The 21219-nt window shown below is 39.7% G+C and overlaps 1 protein-coding gene across 1 annotated transcript in view; it reads left to right on the top strand.

Annotated features, from left to right (window-relative positions):
• The window catches only part of RAD54B (RAD54 homolog B), a gene marked incomplete at its 5' end in the record, with an annotated part of 68013 nt that overhangs the window by 26831 nt on the left and 19963 nt on the right, over positions 1–21219 (top strand). The window contains 2 exons of the mRNA XM_082499348.1: positions 13794–13994; positions 17141–17428. Coding sequence (XP_082355474.1) covers positions 13794–13994; positions 17141–17428 — 489 coding nt within the window. The remainder of the gene's footprint in view (positions 1–13793; positions 13995–17140; positions 17429–21219) is intronic.

The following is a 21219-nucleotide window of genomic DNA, read 5'->3' as shown; positions in this document are numbered from 1 at the left end:
GCCTGGTCAGAACTGTCTCCTTACAATCAGTGTTCTCCTGTGTTTTGTTGTTCTGTCTTTGTCTCATTTCTTAGTGGAAAGCCTTTCATTCTTATCTGCAGGCAGCACCTCTAGTTCAGAGATCTCTCATGTTTCTCATTTCCTTTGTTCTCAGTTGTGTTTCTTTTTGGTTTTGGGGAAGCTTGGGGTGGGGGGAGAAATCTCTTGAGTCCCCGTGTAGCTTGATTGTTTCTATACCAGTGACATGACATTTATCTCCTTTTGCTACAGAAATGTTGCCTCCTTCGGTGACATTATATTGCTCTGTCAGTGCAATATGGTGCTGACTGCAGTTATACCTCTCCATGCTGGTGGATCTGCATGTCTTTCTCACCCCACATCTGCTTTACAGTATCAGGTTATCTGTCTGAGTCAGACTTCTCACTTCTCAGTGCCTGTTCCTGTTTTTTTTTCCATGTATTCCTAATGTGGGTACATGCACCACAGCTGTGGCTAGTCCTTCTGGACCTTGAAGTGCTATGAATTTTTACTGTTCTAGCAAATGGTATTTCATTAGGATGTGTGAAAGGGATGGTAGGAAGCATTTCCCTCTTTCCCCCCCCGTTCTTAAACTCTTATTCCCTTCGCTACATCTGGCAGTGCCATTCCCTGTCTGCATGTTTGTAATGTGCATAGTACAAGCAGAGTAATTTTAGGCAAGGACAAATTTCCACCATATGTTCATGTCCTTCTACTAAAATAACTGAAATAAATGGGCTCCAGGAGCAATTTAATTCCCAACATCTAATGGATTTATGTTTAGGATTAGAGTAAAAATCTGTAACTGTGGTAACTTTGTGATAATTGTGATAGCATCTTGTGTAACTTCATCTATCTGAGTAATTGTCTAATGAACAGTCTATAATTTTGTCATCTGCTCCCTAATTATCTTTCTTTTTTGTCCCTTTCCTCTTTCCCCCATAAGCTTTTGACTCCTATGGAATTGTCTTGGTTGATGTGCTTGCCTTAGATCAGAATTCTTATCAGGTAAAAATGGTAGTAGAGAGATGTATTCCAAGACCAGGAGAGATTAGCTATAAGTAATCTTGCTTGTCATACTCCTGTTTTTTAGCATCTTCTGCCTCACTAGCCAGTTCCTTTATTTCATTTATATTTCTACGCATTTATCTGGCTTGGGATTTCCCCCACCCCATACAATGAAAATGCATAGACTGGGGCTTGCATGTGATCTTCGTTGGGCAGACTTCATGTCCACTGGATTTCCAATAGGCAAAGCCATTAAGTTGCTTATAATTATGACAGAGTTGTTCGAAGTTGGAGGAGCAAATGGGGAATTGTGGTATGTAGGCTGACTGGCTAGGCTGTCTTTTAAAATTTCTTTTATCCTATTTTAAAGTGCTTTGGAATGGTTCCATATGAATTTTAACTTCAATAAAATCATAAAAAGGTTATTCATGAAGATGATAAAGTGTTGTTTTCCTAGCATGTTGATTACTTTTCTATTTTGCACATGAAAATAAAGAGAAGCCTTTTAAAAAGAATGCCTTTTACCATTTTTCAAGGTTTTAAAATACATGAAATGTAGCTTCTCAGTACGTATTTCTAACGAGTCATGCTTTTATCCTGTTTTTAAATATCCAGGTCTTAAATAATTTGAAAAATCTCATTGTCTAAGTCTTAGATTAAAAAAAAAAATGTGCTGTTTACAGTAGTTAAAATAATAGTCTGTTAGCTGGGTGTGTAACACATGAGAAAATTTCAGTCATTCTGTGACCTATGTGTTTTATCTCTGCTAAAAATGAAAGTGTTCACCTTGATGTCGGCCAAGTTGCCTGTGTAGTAATGGTTGCTCTTAAATGGCGTTCAATGAGTCTGGGCAAAGTTTCCTCCATAATAAAGATACAATTCCCTGAAGATTTACTGAAGACAAGCTAAAAAAATTAGTCTCTGTGAATTCTTTCTTGTAAAGCCTACAGTTGTTCAGTGCTAAAGTAGTTGAAAACCTTGCTTGTGATTCGTGCGTAAGAAGGGGTTGGATAAGGGTTGGAGAACCCAAGGAAAGCTCAGCTGTCTGCGGGCATTGACACTCTTTGCTGCCCCTGCCTTTCTTCTGTGCTGTGGGATTTCATACTATTTTATCCTGGTGATTACACAGAACGATTTGTTGATGTATCCGAACATCTCTGAGTGAACATAACACCTTGTTTGACTCCGTATTATTCACACAAGAAGAATATCATATAATTTTCGTTGAATACTTAATCAGCAGTTACTCCACGTGATTTATGACTTCTGTTTGCTATTTAGAAAACCTCAGGCTTGAAAAATCCTACTTAATTTTTGTATTTTATGTATGCAAATAGAATTTAAAAAAAAAAAAAAAAAGCAATTGTTTCCTGGCTATTTCCTCTTGGCTCTCAATTTTCATGTATAGTTAGCATAATCACAATAATTAGCATAACTTAACATATGTCAGCTAAAAAATAATTTGTCTGGATTGTGGTACCCCTCCATACTCATCTGATATCAGGACCCAGTTTGGTTAAGGCTCAGTCATTTTTTATACAGTATTCTGTGTGTTGCCATTTGTTTACTTGATGTGTCTTTGTATTAGCCATGTCTGTATTGCTAATGCTTTCTCAAAAAATGTCTGGTTTTAAAGTTCAGGACTTTCTGCATGCTTGAAATAAGTAAATCAATTTATAAATTACTGTTTTTTTTTTTTCCCTTTAATTTAATAGTGAAACAATAGGACAAAATGTTTATCTTGTTTGGGGATGGGGAGGAGGGAGTTTGGACTGCCTGTGGTTAGTTACTACAATGTTATTTGTTTCCTCTATTGTGTCAGATAAAATCTGTTGCAGTAGTCTCGAGTCGTATCTATTATTAATCACTGAGGATGTCATGTGAAAGAAAGTAATTTATCATAACTCTGCAGCCCTTTGCAGGTAAATTTTACGTAGGCCATTTTTCGATACTGTTAAGAATACCGTTCTGTGAAGTCTAGAAACGTTTGTGCAGCATGTACCAGAAATACAGAAGTAAAATTGGGTATGTATGACATTGTTATTACTGTTGATACATTCTCTATCATAATACGGCATTCACTTAGGGGTGCACCTATAAGCCAAACACCATTATTTTTGACTTGTAAGCTCTGCAAGTTTCACCCAGGTGATGTTTGCATTGTTTTGTATTGCAAGGACGCTTTGGCAGTAGGTTGTACCTCATGATGGACTTCCAGGTGACATTGGTAGCATCAACTGTCAGTTTGGCCAAACTACTTTATACTTGGTTACCTCCTCTCAGGCCATAATGTGTGTGTTCTGGTACGTATTTGTGTTTGTTTATGTCTTTTTGAAGTAGCTCAGCTTTTTTTCTGTGAACCAGATTGAGGGGAGAATACTCTGGTTTAGATGTATTGAATTTTTATGGTCTTCCCCTTGTAGTGTTCTAGTTTCTCTGTGATTTTGAAAAAGTACTTGAAATTTGGCACCAAGCTGGTCTTTAGCCATTCCTATAAAACCTCACTCAAGTTTCTCTAATTCATAAGTCATTGGCAAACACAGAATTTGGTCATTTTCAGTAAAAGTTTGTTATACTTCAGATATAGTCCCTAATCGAATTCTTTGAAGAACCTGTCCAAGGTGAGCACATTGCACTGTTGAGTAGAGAACCGTGATTTCTCAGCTGTGAGCACCTTGAAAGAAAGCAAGCAAATGTGTTCCTAGTTTTGCTGCTGGCAGGCCAGGCAGCCTCAGTGAAAAAGCCACTTTGTTTAAATCCAGAGATGGTGACAGATGACAGTGAGGATCTTGAGCACAACCGCCCTTCTTTCAGGGTGGTAAGGATTTAAAAGCTCTTGGACTATACAGCTGGACTGCTAATGGCGCAGCTCTTCTGGGAAAAGTTCAAGACCGGCAATAGCCTGGAAAATACAGCTTGTAGCTCTGATTCAGAGTACCGCATAGTGTGTGCACAGGTGGGGGCTGAATTAAGCTTGTTTAGGGAATTTAGCCATTGTTGTTTGTTATAATTATTTCTGAAGGGGTTTGGTTATGGAGCTGTATGTGCTAATTTGCTGTAGTTGAGTTTTGAAAATACATGATTCCTAAGTCAACTTCCAAGATGGTACTAAAGAGGTTTTTCAACAGTCCAGAAGTTAAATATATTTTGAGAGTTTCAGGTACTTTAGCTCTGAAGATATAGTGGCCATCTATAAAGATTGTTTTCAGGTGAAATATAGTAGAAATAAATTTGATCTTTTTTTAAATCTCATCCTTCTCTGATGGGTATGTACATGTACATATGTACGTACACATGCACACACATATACCCAATGAGATATGCATACAGTAAGTTGACAAGAAGAGCTGCGCATGCTGCAGAGGCTTTCAAGAAACATCAAGGGTGAAAGCAGTCCCTTGGGAATAGCAATTGGAACCCAGTCTGCTAATGGAAAGCTGCCACATCTCCATGTCTTCTGGCATTTCCTTATATAAGTGGTCAGCTCAGGACCAAAAATAGGCAGGGTTGACACAAAGTAGACTCTGTTAAAGGCATCCTGAATTTACAGCCCCCTGCATGGAATCATCTTATTAATTTGCATTACAATTTCTACGCAATTTAAGTTGTATTATATTTTCTTACATCCAGAATCAGCAAAGGCAGCACAGTAAGCATCGCTTACCTTCACAAGGATGAATTTCTCCTCTTCCCTCCTTCGTCATCTTCCCTGTTCCAGTTTTGCTTTCCTAGTAAGAATTACAACTAGAGCTCTAGGTTTTTGTGCTTGGGCCATAAATATTACTTTTCTGCTTGGACTACTGAATGGATTACATTTATGTACATCAAAGTTATGCAACTTGATTTGGAGAGATTACTCTTTCCCTTTCCAAATATTTCATCAGCCACTCTGCAAGTAATCATTGCTGCATAACACATGAAAATTCTCAAAAATATGACTCATCCTTTGTGAGCCTCTTTCCAGGGTAATGTCATAAATTTTAAACAGTCCCGTTTAAATAATTTAGGATAGGAATATATTGTGTTTCATGCTTATGACAGTGGGCATAAGTTTTATTGATTATTTTTATTTTAAAGACTCTTTATTATAATCCAGGAAAGTAAAAGATAGCCATTAACAAACACAAACAGTACATTAAAATGTTTTTCCTTCCAATATATGCTAAAACAGATGTTAATATGAAGGATACGTAATCTTAATAAATCCCTTTCTGGCTGCTTGCTGTTTGTTACAGATCTAAAAGTCTTTGCATTTTAGGAACAGAGATTTTGTACAGCACAGAAATATGGTTTTATTTTTAATGAAAAACAGTAGAAGTAATAGCAAATGCTTAAGAGAATGCCAAACTATATATTTTCAAAGTACCAGATATGGATTTAGCTGTGTACCTTCCATTAACATTTAAACACCAAAGGGATACATACTTACATCTGTGCAAGCTGATGCAAAAATTGACTGCTCTTTCAGATGACTAAAATTAGCCCACAATTGTGTAATAGTCTAATAACTATTTCTTAGTAATTTGGATTTTTTTTTTTTGTAATTTAAATATTTGGATTTTTTCCACTTATATCCCATTTAGACTATCATTGATTGCAATAACATTCAATATTTACAGAACCCAAGTATAGATGTTGCTTTCTGTCATGACTTTTGCGTTTATTTTTTGAAGTAAAAGAGCCTTTACTTGACAAATTAATCAAAACAACTTTCGGTGTGGATGGCAACATTAAGAAGTGTAGTAAACAGTCACCTTGGATGGCATTTTACTGGCTCCAATGTTTTACTGAGCTGATCTGGCTCGCTGCACTGAACAATGCCTGCAGCCTTTCAGAATCCTCAATGCTGCTGCTTTTTCCTTTGATAATAGGACTTGCACATCTATTTCTGTGGACTTGACAGAAGCTTTCAGCTTAGTTCATTAAATTTTTACAGCGGAAGCTGGAGTCAGTTGGATTTTTAGACAGTTGAGAGGTTTATGAAGAATAGTTTTCTACCATGGAGCTATAATTTTGAAAGTATAGGCTCTCCATCCTCCCTTCTCTGCAGCCGATACCCCTAAAAGGTAAATGTTTCATTAAACGGTGCTGAGAGGATTATTCCTACTTGTTCAGATTAAGTACATCTACCATCTCTATTATTGTATATAGAAGGTTCCTATTTGAAAGGAAAGTTAAGGTTACAAACTCAAGTACCTCAAAACTTGCAAATATGTACAACCTGAATTCAGCCTGCTCATGTGGTTGGGTATAGTAAATAATTACATAATTATGGATTATATTTTTGTGGACTTCCTTGCCAATTTCAGCTCACAGAATGTACTGTGTCCACTTAGTGAGCTACCATTCAGTATTTTCTTTCCACCCTTTGTTCAGTTATAGACTTATGGCTTGTTTTCAGCACGCTATTCAAACTACTTTGTATTAATTAGCTATTTTCTTTTTTCTCTCGTGCCCATCATGATAGTATCTGACTGCTTCACAGATGTAATTGTTTCACAACATCCTTGTGAGATAAGAGGTTGGTATAATCTCCACTTTCTAGGAGATAATGCAGGAGCTGAGGCACAGAGAGAATAAAACCAAAAAGTCCCATTATTACCGAAGGTGCAGACTGAATCAGGTAGGACTGCATTATCTCAGTGCTTTAGTATACCGTACAGTTAGTCTTGCCAAACCACAACTTCCATTTGCACCTGTGAGTGTTCACTACTACTGCAAATGAGACTGAAATCACAAGTCAGGCACTTGGACAAAGGTTTAAAGCTGAAAAGTTGGGGTTAACTGACTTTCCTTACACCACAGAGAAACTCTGGAGGACATGGAGGTAAAATCCAGTTCTTTAAGGCGCCATTCACCTTGTCGAACCACAAGAGTGGGCGTTCTGTCTTTGCAGTCTCAGCCTCCTTCATCACACACACCTTCTGCAGTTTGCGACAAAGCAGCTGGGGGATGGCGGAGGCAGCAGCAGCCCTTTTTCTCCTGCCGCTGCTGAGCAGCTCCGTTCTCTGCGCTGAACGCGCAAGAGGTCCCATGGCAATGCAGTGCAGCGTGTTTTCTATAAAGACTTTATCATTAATGCATAGGCACAATGGGGCAGATCAGGTCACCGGCACAGTCTTATTTTTCGCATCTCCAAACTTTGCTCGACTTCACAACCTTAAAACTATTCGCTTAGTGGAAGCTGGGGTTTGGGGCGCGGGGTGGGGGTGCGACCTAGTTTTGTATCATGGGGTTGTAGATGTTAATCTTTTGGCTTTTAGAGCAAATTAACATTTCTAAACAGATTATTCCATGTAATTTGATGTTTTCATCTATGTAAGACAGGCAAGGTTGAAACTCTTATCTTTACCCTTTGGGATAATAAAGTGAATGGCTGCATTAGGAGGTCATTGAATTCAGCGTAGACCATTAATACAGTGGCATGCAGTGTTTTTCCCAGTGAGTTTTGCATGTGTGTGCTGACAGTAAAAAAACTGAAAGACTGAAAATTTTTCAGGTTGAAGAGCAGAAAGTACCAAAGGGACTTGGGGGAAAACAATAAGATGATCCAAGCTTTAGCTCCTGCTTTGCCTTCACCGACTTGTCCACTAGAAATTATTTGCCCAATTCTGGGTCCTCCACCAGTCCTAAACTCAGAATTGATTTGGGTTTTTCTCACAGCGTGCGATCAATCAAATGGATCCAGTTCAAAAGCTTAATTGCCTCTATCTCTTATGTTGGACCTAAATCTCTCCTTGCTCTCCTCCCCCAGCCTTACCCACATGGAGAGCAGCTGCTGAATCCCATTCTGTATAATTATATGGAACAGTGTAACAATTGTAGTAGTTCTATGTTGTCTACCTTTGAGACTACTTTGGTAGGCTTAAAATTTGAAGTAGGGAAAAAGTTGAACTAGAAGGATGGGGGAAGAGGAGTGGGCCCTGTTTACCAGGAGGTTGGGTTGCTCTGAGTGCCCTTCTGGGCTCACCTGCTTGACATCTTTTATGTTGCATCCAAAACCTTAGCTGGTTACTTCCACTCTCACTTTTCACTTTTTTTCCCCCTGTCACTGTCTAATCAGCTCCTGTTCTCATTTCTTCCTCTCAAGTCTTCTCTTGATTTCCCTTGGTGGCTTACAGCCATGTTTTTTTTTAGTGAACTTTGAATTTTGAGGGACAGCGATGAGGGGCAGTAAGTTTTTCTTGCCCCACTTCCCGCTCAGAAAATCCCAACTCTCTGCTGCTTGACTCTTATACTGAACTCCGGTCCCAGTCTGCCCCAGGTATTTTCCCTTTCCCTTCTCCTAAAATAATCTGTTTTCCTACTCCTTTTACTCCCTGCTTAGCTTCTAGGCTTTCCCTGGTGTGTTCTGATTACAGCTCTGTCTTACAGTCTTTCACCCAGTTGTCAGTTTTCCACCGGTTTAACATCAGCCTTCCTTTCCAGTGGTAGTCTTTCTTTGAGGCTTCTTTTCCCAAATTGCCAAATTCCTTGTAACTGGTCCTTGTCCCCTCTGCCGTCTTTCACTGGTTCATGTCAAGAGGGGAGATGATGTCTCCTAAGGAGAGAGACCAGGAGAAATTCCCTGCTGGCATGCTTGGAAGAGACCCAGCTTTGGTCTGAGCAGTGAGAGCTGTGACTACAGAGAAAGCTATTCTCGGCCTCAGTTAGAGCATGTCCAGTGTGTAATCCTCAGGAAATTAAGCTGCAGAGAATGTGCAAACTGCATTTATTTCCAAGAGCTTTTAGCTTTCAGGAATGGAAAAAGTTCTACCCTAGCCAAAAGAAAAAAGGAGCATTATATTCTCCCAGGATTTTTAGATTCTCCTCCGGAGTATTGAGTTATGAGAGCTTCTATAAGGAGTAATAGTTTATTGTGACTAAACCTGTATTAATCTGTGATTTTCGTTCTCATAAACAGTGATTTTACTTTCACTGAAATTTTTTATGGACATTGTGCATGTGTTTCAATACGTGTTCTTAAACTGAGACAGCTAACACGGAGGATGTCAGACGGACTGATGAAGGCCTGGCAAAGTTATCAGCTGTGTAAGGCAAGATCTACTAATGGAGATCCCCGTCGTAATGCGCATTCAGCAGTCTAGAGGCTAGTTTGATTGGAGTTTCAGATGAAAGCTATGCATGTTAAGTGACTTTGACACAGATGTTTACAAATATTAAAATATATTTGATAATTTGTGTTTTTGTTTAAAAATAATTTTGGATGTAAAACGATGATGTGTTTTTCAAAGAAAATATTCCTGCTTGAAATATCAGTCTTTAGGTGAGTTTGCTAATGATGCTGATGTGTGCAAGACAAATCACATATTATACATTTTGTGTTTAAAAGAAGTGTACAAAGCACTCGATTGTAATCAAGCGACTCTGAAATATAATCCCACCTGTCATTGATTCCTATGATTTTAAGGCAAGTCAGCTCGACTCTTGTTGGTTGTGCTCCTCATAAAAGTCTCATAGAAGTGCTGTAGAGAAGAGTTATTACATGGTTTTCCATCTTCGAGGCACACTAATATACATTTACATGTTGGTTTAGTATTAAGTTTATCATTAGACTGAAATTGCTTTGCAAATGAAGGACGATGCTATCTCTGTCTCATATTTAAATATTCCTGGGATATCTTAGGAATGTTTAATATACAGATCTTTCATATGGAACAAGACATTTAACTACTATGTACACATCTGTTCTCCAAATTCTATGAATTAATTTGATTAAGGAACTTTTTGATTGCTTCCTTTACTCAGCAGATGGAGGTGATGCTGGCTCTGCGGAGCAGATCGATGGCACACATGCAGAGTGGCTGCAGAGGCTGCAGCAGAGCACTGCCGTCCGGTTTTGGTTGCGATTCATTCAGAGCCCAAATCTCCTTTGACCTCAGTCCAGATTTTTGCCTCTGCCTAGCTCTTTTTAATTCCTTAGCACCATAAAGCACAGCTTGAATCAAAGTTGTCTTCTTTAAACTGTAATTTTTGCATTTCAGCAATGCTTTTTATTTAGCAGATTCAGAGCGGTTGAGGGAAAACTCCCCATCGTTCCATACACGCTTGCAACGTGGAAGTTCAGGTATGGCGGTGTTGGGTAGCTTGGCAGGTCCCGTGGTCTCAAAATCACCCCAACCTAACAGTGGCTGCCACAAAAAAAGGAGCAGCCTCCCAGTCTCCTTGTTCTGAACCGCACGTGCCCCTTCCCTGTATTGCCTGTAGCTGCTGCCGGGGTTCGTTGAGCTGGCTTGCCCGCAGCTGGTGGATGAGAAGCAGAGGGAAGGAAAGGTGAGCTCGTGGGCTTTGGCAGCAGCCTGCCACCCGTGGGGTTAAGCCATCCATTAAGCCACTCCTCAGGCCGAGGTGTCTGGTGCCCTGCTCACTGGAGCATGCCGGGCTCCTTACCGTAACACCTATTGACAGTGCTGCAATCTACAGTGTATAGTCTACTGGAAACGCACGTTTGCGTTACCTTGTGTAGTCTTTCGTAATGCGGCTGCTTTCTTGGTGCATTGGGAGTAACCTAACGCGCTTAATCAATGCATTTGCTCTAAATCCTGCTCATCAGAAACTGGTTAAACTAGTTTGCCATTGGAATGCTCCCTGTCCCCTCTTCTGGAGCCTGTCCCGCTTTCTGTAAATCATCACCTTCCTGAGGCTGCTGAACTTTTTCCTCATATCAGCTAGGCTATCGTTTATCTTGAAACTTAAGCCCTTGCTTTCTCAAATAGAGAGAGAATGCTTTTATTTTGTGGAAGCTTTTTGAAGCCTTATTAGCCACATCTTTAAAGTTCCCAAGCCCTTCGTTCTGGGAGGAAAGACATGTCACTCGCTAGAGTTTCTTCATGGTTAAAGAAACCAGGCTGGGCAGATTGCTGTTTGGGAGAGAAATGAGAGGACATGATTTCCTGATCTTTAACTACGGTTTACATGTAGTTCCTGTTACTTATTATTTTTAGTCTAAACTGATTAACAGCAGAGCTCAGAATTTCCAACTGCAGTTTATCTTCCAGGGTCTCAGCAAACCCGGCTCTATTTAAGGTACTGTCTACAGTCAGTGAGCAGCAAGGGGTTTACTGTTGGAACCATTGCTCTCTGTACCCCTGTATCAAACACTGAACTTAGTCCCTGTGCGTACCATACCAGTCTCATTTCAGTTCCTGAAAAGTTTCTGGCACTGTATTTACTGAAGTTGGGTATTCTGCTATTGCAGTGGGGTAAATCTTTGAAGTCAAATAGGTGTGGTGCTGAATAGAAACAAAAATGACAAGTTAACAAGCAGGTTGAATGCAAGTACCTGATCAGCATTGTTGGTGCACAGGTTTAGGTTATCTATTCAAGGAAATTCTATGGAAGACAATTTTGAGAGGATGTAATTATTTTTACATAAAAATGTTTATTTTTTTTAAAAAAGAAAAATGACACTTTTATCTGAAACTCTACTGTAGTTAGAGGTAAAAGGAGAATATTTTATGCAGCGTAGAAACAAATAATTATTGGATTTTTTTTATAAACAGAAATCATGATAATTCAGAAGACAAATTGAGGGAAGAAATCTGAGCATTGCAGAGGCTGTTATTTTTCAGTTTTCCCATAGGAAGTTGTAGTATTATACGGAAAATTGGTGCCCGGTTTGCTCGCTAGGGCAGGTTGCTTTAGAAATCATTTTTGTCAAAAGTCACTATTACAAAATGCTAGCATTTTCCAGCCCTGTGCCTAAATTATTGGGTTTATTATTTTAAATGAAGTAGGGATAAGAAGAGTTTGAAGAATTGTTATTGATCTGAAAGTTAATCTACTGCTGATTCAGATACCATCATGCAGGACTCCCTGAGTAAAAGAGCAATGACCATAAAACAGATCTTAGGGGTCACCAAACTCATGTGGGAGGTCAGTGAAAGGAAGAAGGAGTCGGTCATTTGTTTATGGTGGCCATTCTTCAAGAGAGAAGAAGGTGGTTCTGCAATGAAATCTCCAGTTCTTGTAGTAAGTTACTTACGAGGAAAGAAGTTGCTGATTAAGAGAATCAGTTTGAAAAGCAAAGAGAAAACAATCTTGTATTTATCTTGTTGAATCAGTTGACAGTTAGAAACTCAATATAGAATTAAATTAGTCTTTTGTATTTTTAGCAATGTGTGTCGTCCCCCCCCCCCAGCTCCTCGAAATCTTATCACTTGTGATTACTGAAGATCCAATAGGTCTCTTGTACCTTTTTGCAAAACTGCAAGGATTTATTCTAGCTCTCTGGCTCATTTCCCAGGTTTCACCTACAAAGTATCCCCTTCTTCTTAAAAAGAGATGCTCTGTTCCATTTTCTCCCCCTTCTGTGTCGTGCCAGTGTTCAGTAGCTGCTCTGTTGCCCCTTGGAGATGGGGGGGCATCTGTCACATGACACACTACAGATGTTGGCTAATGCCCCGAAGAAACACCCACCTATGGAAAATCCTATCTATGTTACGCACTGTGTTAGCATAGAGTTCCATACAGACAATAAAACTTTTAGAGAGCTTTGGGAAGAGATTTATGTTCCATAAATATAGCATTTTTCATTTCGATAATACCTTTTTCGTAAATGCTAGTCTGAAAAATTGCACTTGTTTTAGGCACGTAACTTAGGAGTGTTCCGCAGTTTTAGGAATATGTGGACTTGATGTAGAAGTGATAAAGTTGCCTCTTTATTGGACCATTATTGAGAGCAAGAGTTTACTCTTGCCGCTTCTCCTTTAAATACCAGCACACTTGGAAATTTTGGAAAGGTTAGTCTGTGGCATAAGCACTTTTTGTAAAACATTTGTATAGCGTTGAATCCCAGATGGAATCAAAGGAGCAAACCGATTTAAGCCTTTAACCAGCATGCAAGGGTATTTTAATGAAAATTAGTCTGATTCTCCCTTTGAAGCTGTGCATGTGCTGAAAAGGAATGCTACAGATATTCCTTGAGGTAATGCTGGGGACTTATCTACCATTACTCATGTCAGATTGCTAACTCTTGAAAGCATGTGTTTATTCTTAATCAATATTATAGTCCACCGCTATCTGTTCTATTATGATTTCTTAACCTTATTGACCTGAATATTTCCTATTAATATTTACATTTGTGACACTTATAATTAGGTAAATGCTGACAAATATAAATCAGTCTAAGCCTCCTAACAACATTGGAGTTGCTGCAAACTCAAGACACGGTCTGTTTCAAGATTTTCACGATTACTTATTTTTAAAGTGTATAAGGAAAGCTGTTGAAGAAATCTTTTGCATTATTACAGTTATGGTTATTCTGCCATTTAGTACCAATGACTTCAGCCTCAGATCTGGTTACTGGCCTCCTTTGGTCCCTTTCCTGAGTTTTGTGTTCCTGTCCTTGCTTCCAGCACGTTGCCCAGCACTGTCTCACCAGGACCCTGTTTTCATTTTCTCCTGTGCTTCTTTCCCTTTTGGTTTTTTTTTTTTTTTTTTCCCCAGCCTTTCCTTTTATCCTTTTTCCACTCTCATAGTCTTGTATGTCAAATCAGGAGCTTGCTTACTAATGTACCAAGTAATGTGTTTTTCCTAAAAGTGCATACTTTCCAAAAACAATTTAATGGTTCCTATTTCAGGATGAGTCTGTATGTGCTGTTTAGTCTTGGTCCAAACTTACCATAAGCAGCCCAGGATAGGAAATACACCACGTTGTTTATGTAAGATGAATGCATAGATTGTCCTTGATTTGTTTGAAATGCAAATGGCTGTACGATTCAACAAGAGAAACTGAGATATTCTTTGTTCTTTTATTTCCCTTTTAGATGCAATCTATTTGCCAACATCAGGAACAGCAAAGGAAGCAGCAGCTCAGGAAGAACCTGACTGCCTTGCGAAGTATTTCAGTGTTGTGTGGTGTAAGGCATCAAAGAAAAAGCATAAGAAGTGGGAAGGTGATGCTGTTCTTATTACAAAAGGAAAGTCAGTCATATTAAAAGATATGGATGGCAGAGACATTGGAAGAGGTACTGTAGATTTGCATATTTGTGTAAGTGAACAACTGGCTTAAAATTATTGTGCTTTGAATAACAGACACAGCTCTTTACATAATTTGGAGTTCTCCATACCAATGTTGACCACAGGATGAAGAAACAGTAGGTTCTGGGGATAAGAAGGAGATGGAAAGAAAACTTTATATTTCTTGCTTATAAGGCAGATGCACGGGGGAGGCTGGGGCAGGCTGAAGAGCGTTATTCACAGAAACACCAAATGCTAGTCGAAGGAGAGGATCTGGAAATGAACGGCTGCACTAATTCAGCAAAGATGCCAAATGAGGGATGAGTAGTTGATTTTGGTTGCTCACATAATGCATTGGAGAAGGTGATAGAATTAGGGGAAGATATACAGTTTAGTTTCTTGTACATATTCCAGTCAGTAGTATGGCAACCGGGAATGTCAGAGGTTGGATCTGTACTTTTCAGCCGGTCAAACAGCTAAAAATATTATCTTTGTTGGAAAGACAAGCAAACAGAATCATTTTTCAGCCCAGCCAAAGTCAACTGTGTAGCAATTTTTAGTCTTGTAGTTTTAGCAGCAGCTGCTACTGTAAGACACAGTTTGGGTTGATATCAGAGTTAAAAATAAGACTTGCAAACTATAGGCTGCAGTCAACTTGAAGCAGTCATTTTTTACTGAAAGCAAAGCAAGAATTAACTTTGCGAACCGAGCCAAAGATATTTTGTAAGGCAGTAGGATTGGAAGATGTTGCTACAAAACATAATTTGATTAATTTAGGGCTGAGATGGCTTCTCTGCTCTTTTGTTACAATCATGACACTGTGAGCCTTGTTAGGACCAGGCAGTTTTGCGTTGCAAATCAGTCTGTGACTTAGAAGTTAATTAGCATTTATTTATAGCAAAGCAATATATGTACAGACTTGCTTGTTTTTGAAAAAGGCAGAGAGAAAGAAAGTAATGCCTGGAATGCTTCAGCCACCACCCTGTTGTTCTTGTGTTTTTTTCAAGTCCTGTCTTCTTGAATTAGCAGAAAACACAACAGAAAAATGAATATTCTGGTTTTCACTGGTAAAAGTCTTTTTGCTGTGTTTGATGGTGTCGGGGGGCACAATGATACCAATGTCACTGGTGCTAGCTTGTCCATACAAAGTTGCTTGCAATGCTCGTTGTTTCGAAGAAAATAATAAATTGACCAATTTAAGCAGTGTAAGTTTTACATTTCTGCAATTACTCTCCAAGCGCACTGAGTGAGAAGAAAAGGTCCAGTAGTGGTGCTTACCTCCAAAATTGCATTTAATACTAGGAACTTTACAGTGGATGTGAATAAGCATCCAGGATTATTATTTTTAAATAGGAAGAAAAGGGCAAAGGAAGATTTTTAATTTTTTTTTTTTTACTTAGGCATACCGGGGCTGGATTTAAGAAGGGGCATGGGAACCTAAATCCAGCACAGGCTGTAGCTTGTTTTTGCGGCAGCAGAACATCTTGCTTTTCTCCACTGCAAATGTCCTAATTTTTTAAATAATGTCTTACAAAGAATTTAGGAAGTGCTGCCTTGTAATTTGCTGTGTGGTATAGAAACTGTAATTTCTGGCAGCTGCATAAAAGTTTGAGCTTTGTAGGTTGGCTTTTTGCCTTTCCTAAGTTCCTGTCTATCCTTAAAGGCCATCCTCTCTTAGCATTAGACTTCAGACTGGAATCCAAAAGATCCTCCTGAATACACCTGTATTCAGTATGTTCAGCTTGAAGCTCTGTAGAGGTAATAAGAGAAAACAAAAATGCAGAGCAAAGGAGAGGTCATAAATGCCCCCTCCAGGTGCCTGACGTAGATGCACATGCATTCTCTTGTGTTCATCTTCAGCGCTTTCCTGAAAGCAAGTGTTCTCCTTTCAAGAACCAAAGAAGGTTTGCTGTGTGCTTTTTGCATGCGTTTAGAGGAGGGGAAGAAAAATATCTCCCTTTCCTTTTTGGCCAGACTTTTTTTCAGCGCTTGCTTAGGCCGTGAAACACCTCAGTAAATTTATTCTCTTAAGGGAATTCAAATCCAGAACTTCGCCTTCCACCCCTTTGGGAAAGGCACATTCCTAGAAGTGGGAGACCTGAGCTTTGCAAACAGCTCCCAGCAGTCTTTATATGTAGTGTTTGTTGGATAAAATATGTAAAACCTTGGGGAGTTTTGCCTCTTTCACAGGTGAGTGCTTTAACTGCTGGTCTAGAGAGTCCTGCTTTTTTTTTTTGGCTCAACTAAAGATCCAAGTCTGTTTATTCAAAGCGGCACAAATTCAGCAACTGGGGTAAAGAACATTCATGCTTTTAATTTTGAGGTACAGATGTGACTCCCTGAATTATGAAAAGAAACTATATAGGTCTCCCGTTTCTTATGTGAGAGCTTCAACCAATAGAGCGCTATTTAAAAGAAGGAATCACCATTCTTTCCTGCATTTTTATCTTAAAAGAAAGCTGCAGCTGCAGCTGTATTTTGTAATGAGGCTAATAGTATGTGGTAGCTACTCTGAAAATGCCCACCCAATCCCTGAGGGCGCATAGAAAAACGCGTCGGCTCCCTGATAGGTTTTTGAACGAGCAAACTATTGAGTTGATCAATAAATCCTGGAAAAATCACGCATATATGTTTCAGAGCATACGTAGAAGTAAAGATTTCAGATGCATATGAGTCCTTAATTGTAAAAAGCTAATTTAGAATGATTTTAAAAGTAGAATATTCTGTTTAGATCAACAGCAGGAGGGGCTAATGGTGTTCATGTCAGGGCATGAAAGGAAGGAAAAAGGACCTAGAATGATCATTAGTTTTGAGCAAGTTTAAAACTAAAGCAAGCTGCTAGACTTTATGATACGGGGCTGGTTTTGTAAATTCCATTAAATGGATATTTAACATTCAGTAGAACTGATTGTGGATGATGATGATAGAGTATTTGCTTACATATTCTGGTATCTAATTCTGATTACAAGCACGGAAATGTCAAGCTCTGTTAAGGAGGGAAAGGCTTTACGAGTTCATATGTGTAACAATTCAAATATTTAAGAATCAGATACCTGTTGACAGTTTTGTTTTTCCTTCCTGCAGATGAGTACTGATTTTAAGGAAGTAGTATTTGCTGTGTTGTCCTAATTGCTAAATTTTTATATTCTTTTAGGTACTGGATATAAATCTAAAGAGCTAGACAGTCTTGATGAAGGCCAAACACTGATGGTTGGAGGAAAAGAAATTGAAGTGATGGGAGTAATTTCAGCGGATGACTTCAGCAGTGGCAGGTGTTTTCAGGCTGGAATAGGGACTCGTGACACAGTCACAAGTGCTTTATCTCAAACTAATATGAAACCATTCTGTAAACCATTCAAAAGTGTCTCTCAATCCAGTACTAAAGAGAACACGCTCAAAGATTCTCAGAGCTACAAACCTCGCCACGATCCAAATGCTCCAGGTAAGATTCAGATTTTTAAGTTTCTTTAAGCATTCTCTGGCTCTCAGAAAAAGTTGAATGTGTAACCAAAATTTTCTTTTTTCACAATGTATTACTAAAGTATTTCTGACATACAGTACTAATATTTCTCTCAATATCATGTTAGTATTTTATCATGTGTGTTTCTAATGAGTGAAATGCTCCGCACTATGTGAGGTTTCTCATAGTTGTTACAGATGGCTGTAGAAACAAGTTAGAGTGGTTTCTGAAAGTTTTACCAAAAAAAAAATTATCAGAGAAACAGTCTGACACATGCTAAAAGTTCTAGATGAGTTCCAGCTTCCCACTGGGATCAGTGAAGCACTGACATAATATGGCAGCACAGTAATTACAGTGGAGGACCAGTAATAGAGAGGTTAAGCCAGATTGAAAGAATTGCTTCTGACCGTGCCTTATCCTTCACAGCCAGCAAGTGTAACTACACTTCCCAAGCTCAACCAGATACGTTTTGGAATAAAAGTTTTGTTTTATAATGCTAGAAGTACCGTGTGCTGAAGAGCAACAAGAGTTCACAAATTGCATAGAAACCACAAAAGACGACAAAAAATGTTTCTATAAATGCATTAGAAACCAAAGGAGGGCTAAGGAGACTTTTTATCCTCTATTGGATGCAGGAGGAAACATAGTGACAAAGGATGAGAAAAAGGCTGAGCTACTTAATGCCTTCTTTGCCTCAGTCTTTAATATCAAGACCAGTTGTTTCCTGAGTACCCAGCTCCCTAAGCTGGAAGACAGGGATGGGGAGCAGAATGAAGCCCCCATAATCCAAAGGGAAATGGTTAGCAACCTGCTACATCACTTATACACACACAAGTCTATGGGACCAGATGGGATCCACCCGAGGGTACTGAGGTAGCTGGTGGAAGTGCTCACCAAGCCACTCTCTATCATTTATCAGCAGTCCCGGCTAACTGGGGAGGTTCCAGTTGACTGGAGGTTAGCAAATGTGGCGCCTGTCTACAAGAAGGGCCAGCAGGAGGATCTGGGGAACTAAAGGCCTTTCAGTCTGACCTTGGTGCTGGGGAAGGTTATGGGGCAGATCATCTTGAGTGCCATCACGCAGCACATATAGAACAACCAGGAGATCAAGCCCAGTCAGCATGGGTTTATGAAGGGCAGGTCCTGCTTGACTAACCTGATCTTCTATGACAAGGTGACCTGCTTCGTGGATGAGGGGACAGGCTGTGGATGTTGTTTACCTAGACTTTAGTAAAGCCCTTGACATTGTTTCCTGTGGCATTCTCCTGGAGAAACTGGGTGCTCATGGCTTAGACAGGTGTACTTTTCACTGGGTGAAAAACTAGCTGGATGACTGGGCCCAAAGAGTTGTGGTGAATGCAGTTAAATCCAGTTGGTGACCAGTCACAAGTGGTGTTCCCCAGGGCTCAGTACTGGGGCCAGTTTTCTTCAACATCTTTATCAGAGATCTGGAGGAGGGGATCGAATGCACCCTCAGTAAGTTTGCAGATGACACCAAGTTGGGTGGGAGTGTTGATCTGCTTGAAGGATGGAAGGCTCTACAGAGGGATCTGGACAGGCTGGACCTATGGTCTGAGGCCAATTGTACAAAGGTCAACAAGGCCAAATTCTGGGTCCTGCACTTGGGTCACAACAACCCCATGCAGTGCTACAGCCTTGGGGAAGAGTGGCTGGAAAGCTGCCTGTTGGAAAAGGACCTGGGGATGTTGGTCAACAGCCAGCTGAATATGAGCCAGCAGTGTGCCCAGGTGGCCAAGAAGGCCAACAGCATCCTGACCGGTATCAGGAATAGTGTGGCCAGCAGGACTAGGGAAGTCATGGGCGTACTCGGCGCTGGTGAAGCCCCACCTCAAGTACTGTGTTCAGTTTTGGGCCCCTCACTACAAGGAAGACAAGGTGCTGGAGTGTGTTCAGAGAAGGGCAACGAAGCTGGTGAAGGGTCTGGGGCACAAGTCTTATGAGGAGCAGCTGAGGGAACTGGGGTTGTTTAGCCTGGAGAAAAGGAAGCTGAGGGGAGACCTTATGACTCTCTACAACTACGTGAAAGGAGGCTGGAGCGAGGTGGGAGTTAATCTCTTCTCCCAAGTAACAGGTGATAGCACAAGAAGAAATGGCCTCAAGTTGCTCCAGGGTAGGTTTAGATTGGATGTTAGGAAAAAGCTCTTCATTGAAAGGTTTGTCAAGCATCGAAACGGGGAAATGATTGAGGCACCATCCCTGGAGGTATTTAAAAGACAGGTAGATGCAGTGCTTAGGGACGTGGTTTAGTGGTGGACTTGGTAGCGTTAGGTTAATGGTTGGACTTGATGATCTTAAAGGTCTTTTCCAACCTAAAAGATCCTATGATTCTAAGAGGGATCCTGTAAACATTTGATAGCTGCAGGAAGTGGCGGTGCTTATCTAAGTAAGAAGTACTCTTTTGTCTGTCAATAACAAACCATTTAGGAGCTATATTCTGCTGATGGCTTTATCTTTCAGATAAAAATGAGTTTAAAGAAATGTTACTAAGCAGAGCAATTAATATTAAAAAAAAAAATTGCAATTTTCTTCTACACTCTTACTATAGTTTTACCTCCATCCTTCTGACCTTGTATCGTCCTACTATGAGGCTTTTCAAAGCTGCAACATGGCTGCTATGTAAATAAACAATGAAATCTTAATCAAGTGGTAATTAGTGCTATCACTAGCCCTTTTGTAGAGCAACCTTATTAACACCAGCTTCTGGTCTAGATTCAACTTGATTATGTGGTACCTAGGAATGTTCCTTCCTGTGGTTGCAAGATGATACTACATTAGCTTTCTAACCTAAAATGTGGCAAAGAGCTGATATATTCAACACTCAAATTAACTTCTTTGCTGTTTCTGTACTAGTTCATTAAAAAGCTACATTTTATTGTAGTTGCCTCCTGTGACTTCTCTTCTGGTGAATTTGAGTACCTCCTTTGAGATTTCCCTGAACTGCCTGATAGGGAGAGCCCTCAACACGTTAATAGGTTGGACTCTCAGTCATTAAGAGTTGCTTACACAGGAGGATCACATAGTTTAACGCATTGTTGCATAACCTCTTTCAGAAGTAACAGAGATACTTTACAAGACCAGCACCTTGGTATTGGAGCATTTAGAGGTTTTCGTGTTGAGATCTATGACTACAGTTGATTAAAATGCAGCTTCTTCAAAATGGAAAGCCATTTATCCCTATGTTCAGCAGAACAGAGCACAGTGACAAAGATGTAAAGCCTCACCTTCCACGTATGATTTCTAAGCTTTCAGTCCATTGCTCATGCGAGTCTTGTTTCTTCCCCATGTCTGAGGCTGCAAAATTTTGTTATAAAAGTTATCTTTTTTGTCGCCACTGGCTCTTATATATATACGCATGCAATTTGGTGTAATCCGTCAAAACTCAGCCCTTTGTCAGTAGGAAACAAAATCTTCCTGATTGATGCATGCCTTCAACCAACCTATTCTCATGAATAAAATACCAATATAGATCTACTCTAGTGACATAAAAATACCAGCAGCTGTAAATTGCCTTTTCATTCTGTCCTCTGACAATACAACTTTTCAGTGAAGACGTGTAGCATCAATATAAGCAACCCAGTGTGGACATTGTCCAGCAAAATTATGATGTTAGAGTTTGTAAACAAATTATGGCAAGCAAAACTGTTATTCAGATGTAACCCAGTACTTCATGCTCTCTTTGCCTCTATATGTCTTCAAACCTGTCAACTTCTTTTATTCATGCACTGTGGCAGCCTTTGTCAGCTCACTCTCAG

Source organism: Vanellus vanellus (assembly GCF_965231255.1).
Source record: "Vanellus vanellus genome assembly, chromosome: 2".
In the NCBI taxonomy this organism is placed as follows: Eukaryota; Metazoa; Chordata; class Aves; order Charadriiformes; family Charadriidae; genus Vanellus; species Vanellus vanellus.
The sequence above is the reverse complement of the archived record's forward strand: the minus strand, read 5'-3'. Positions and strand labels throughout refer to the sequence as shown.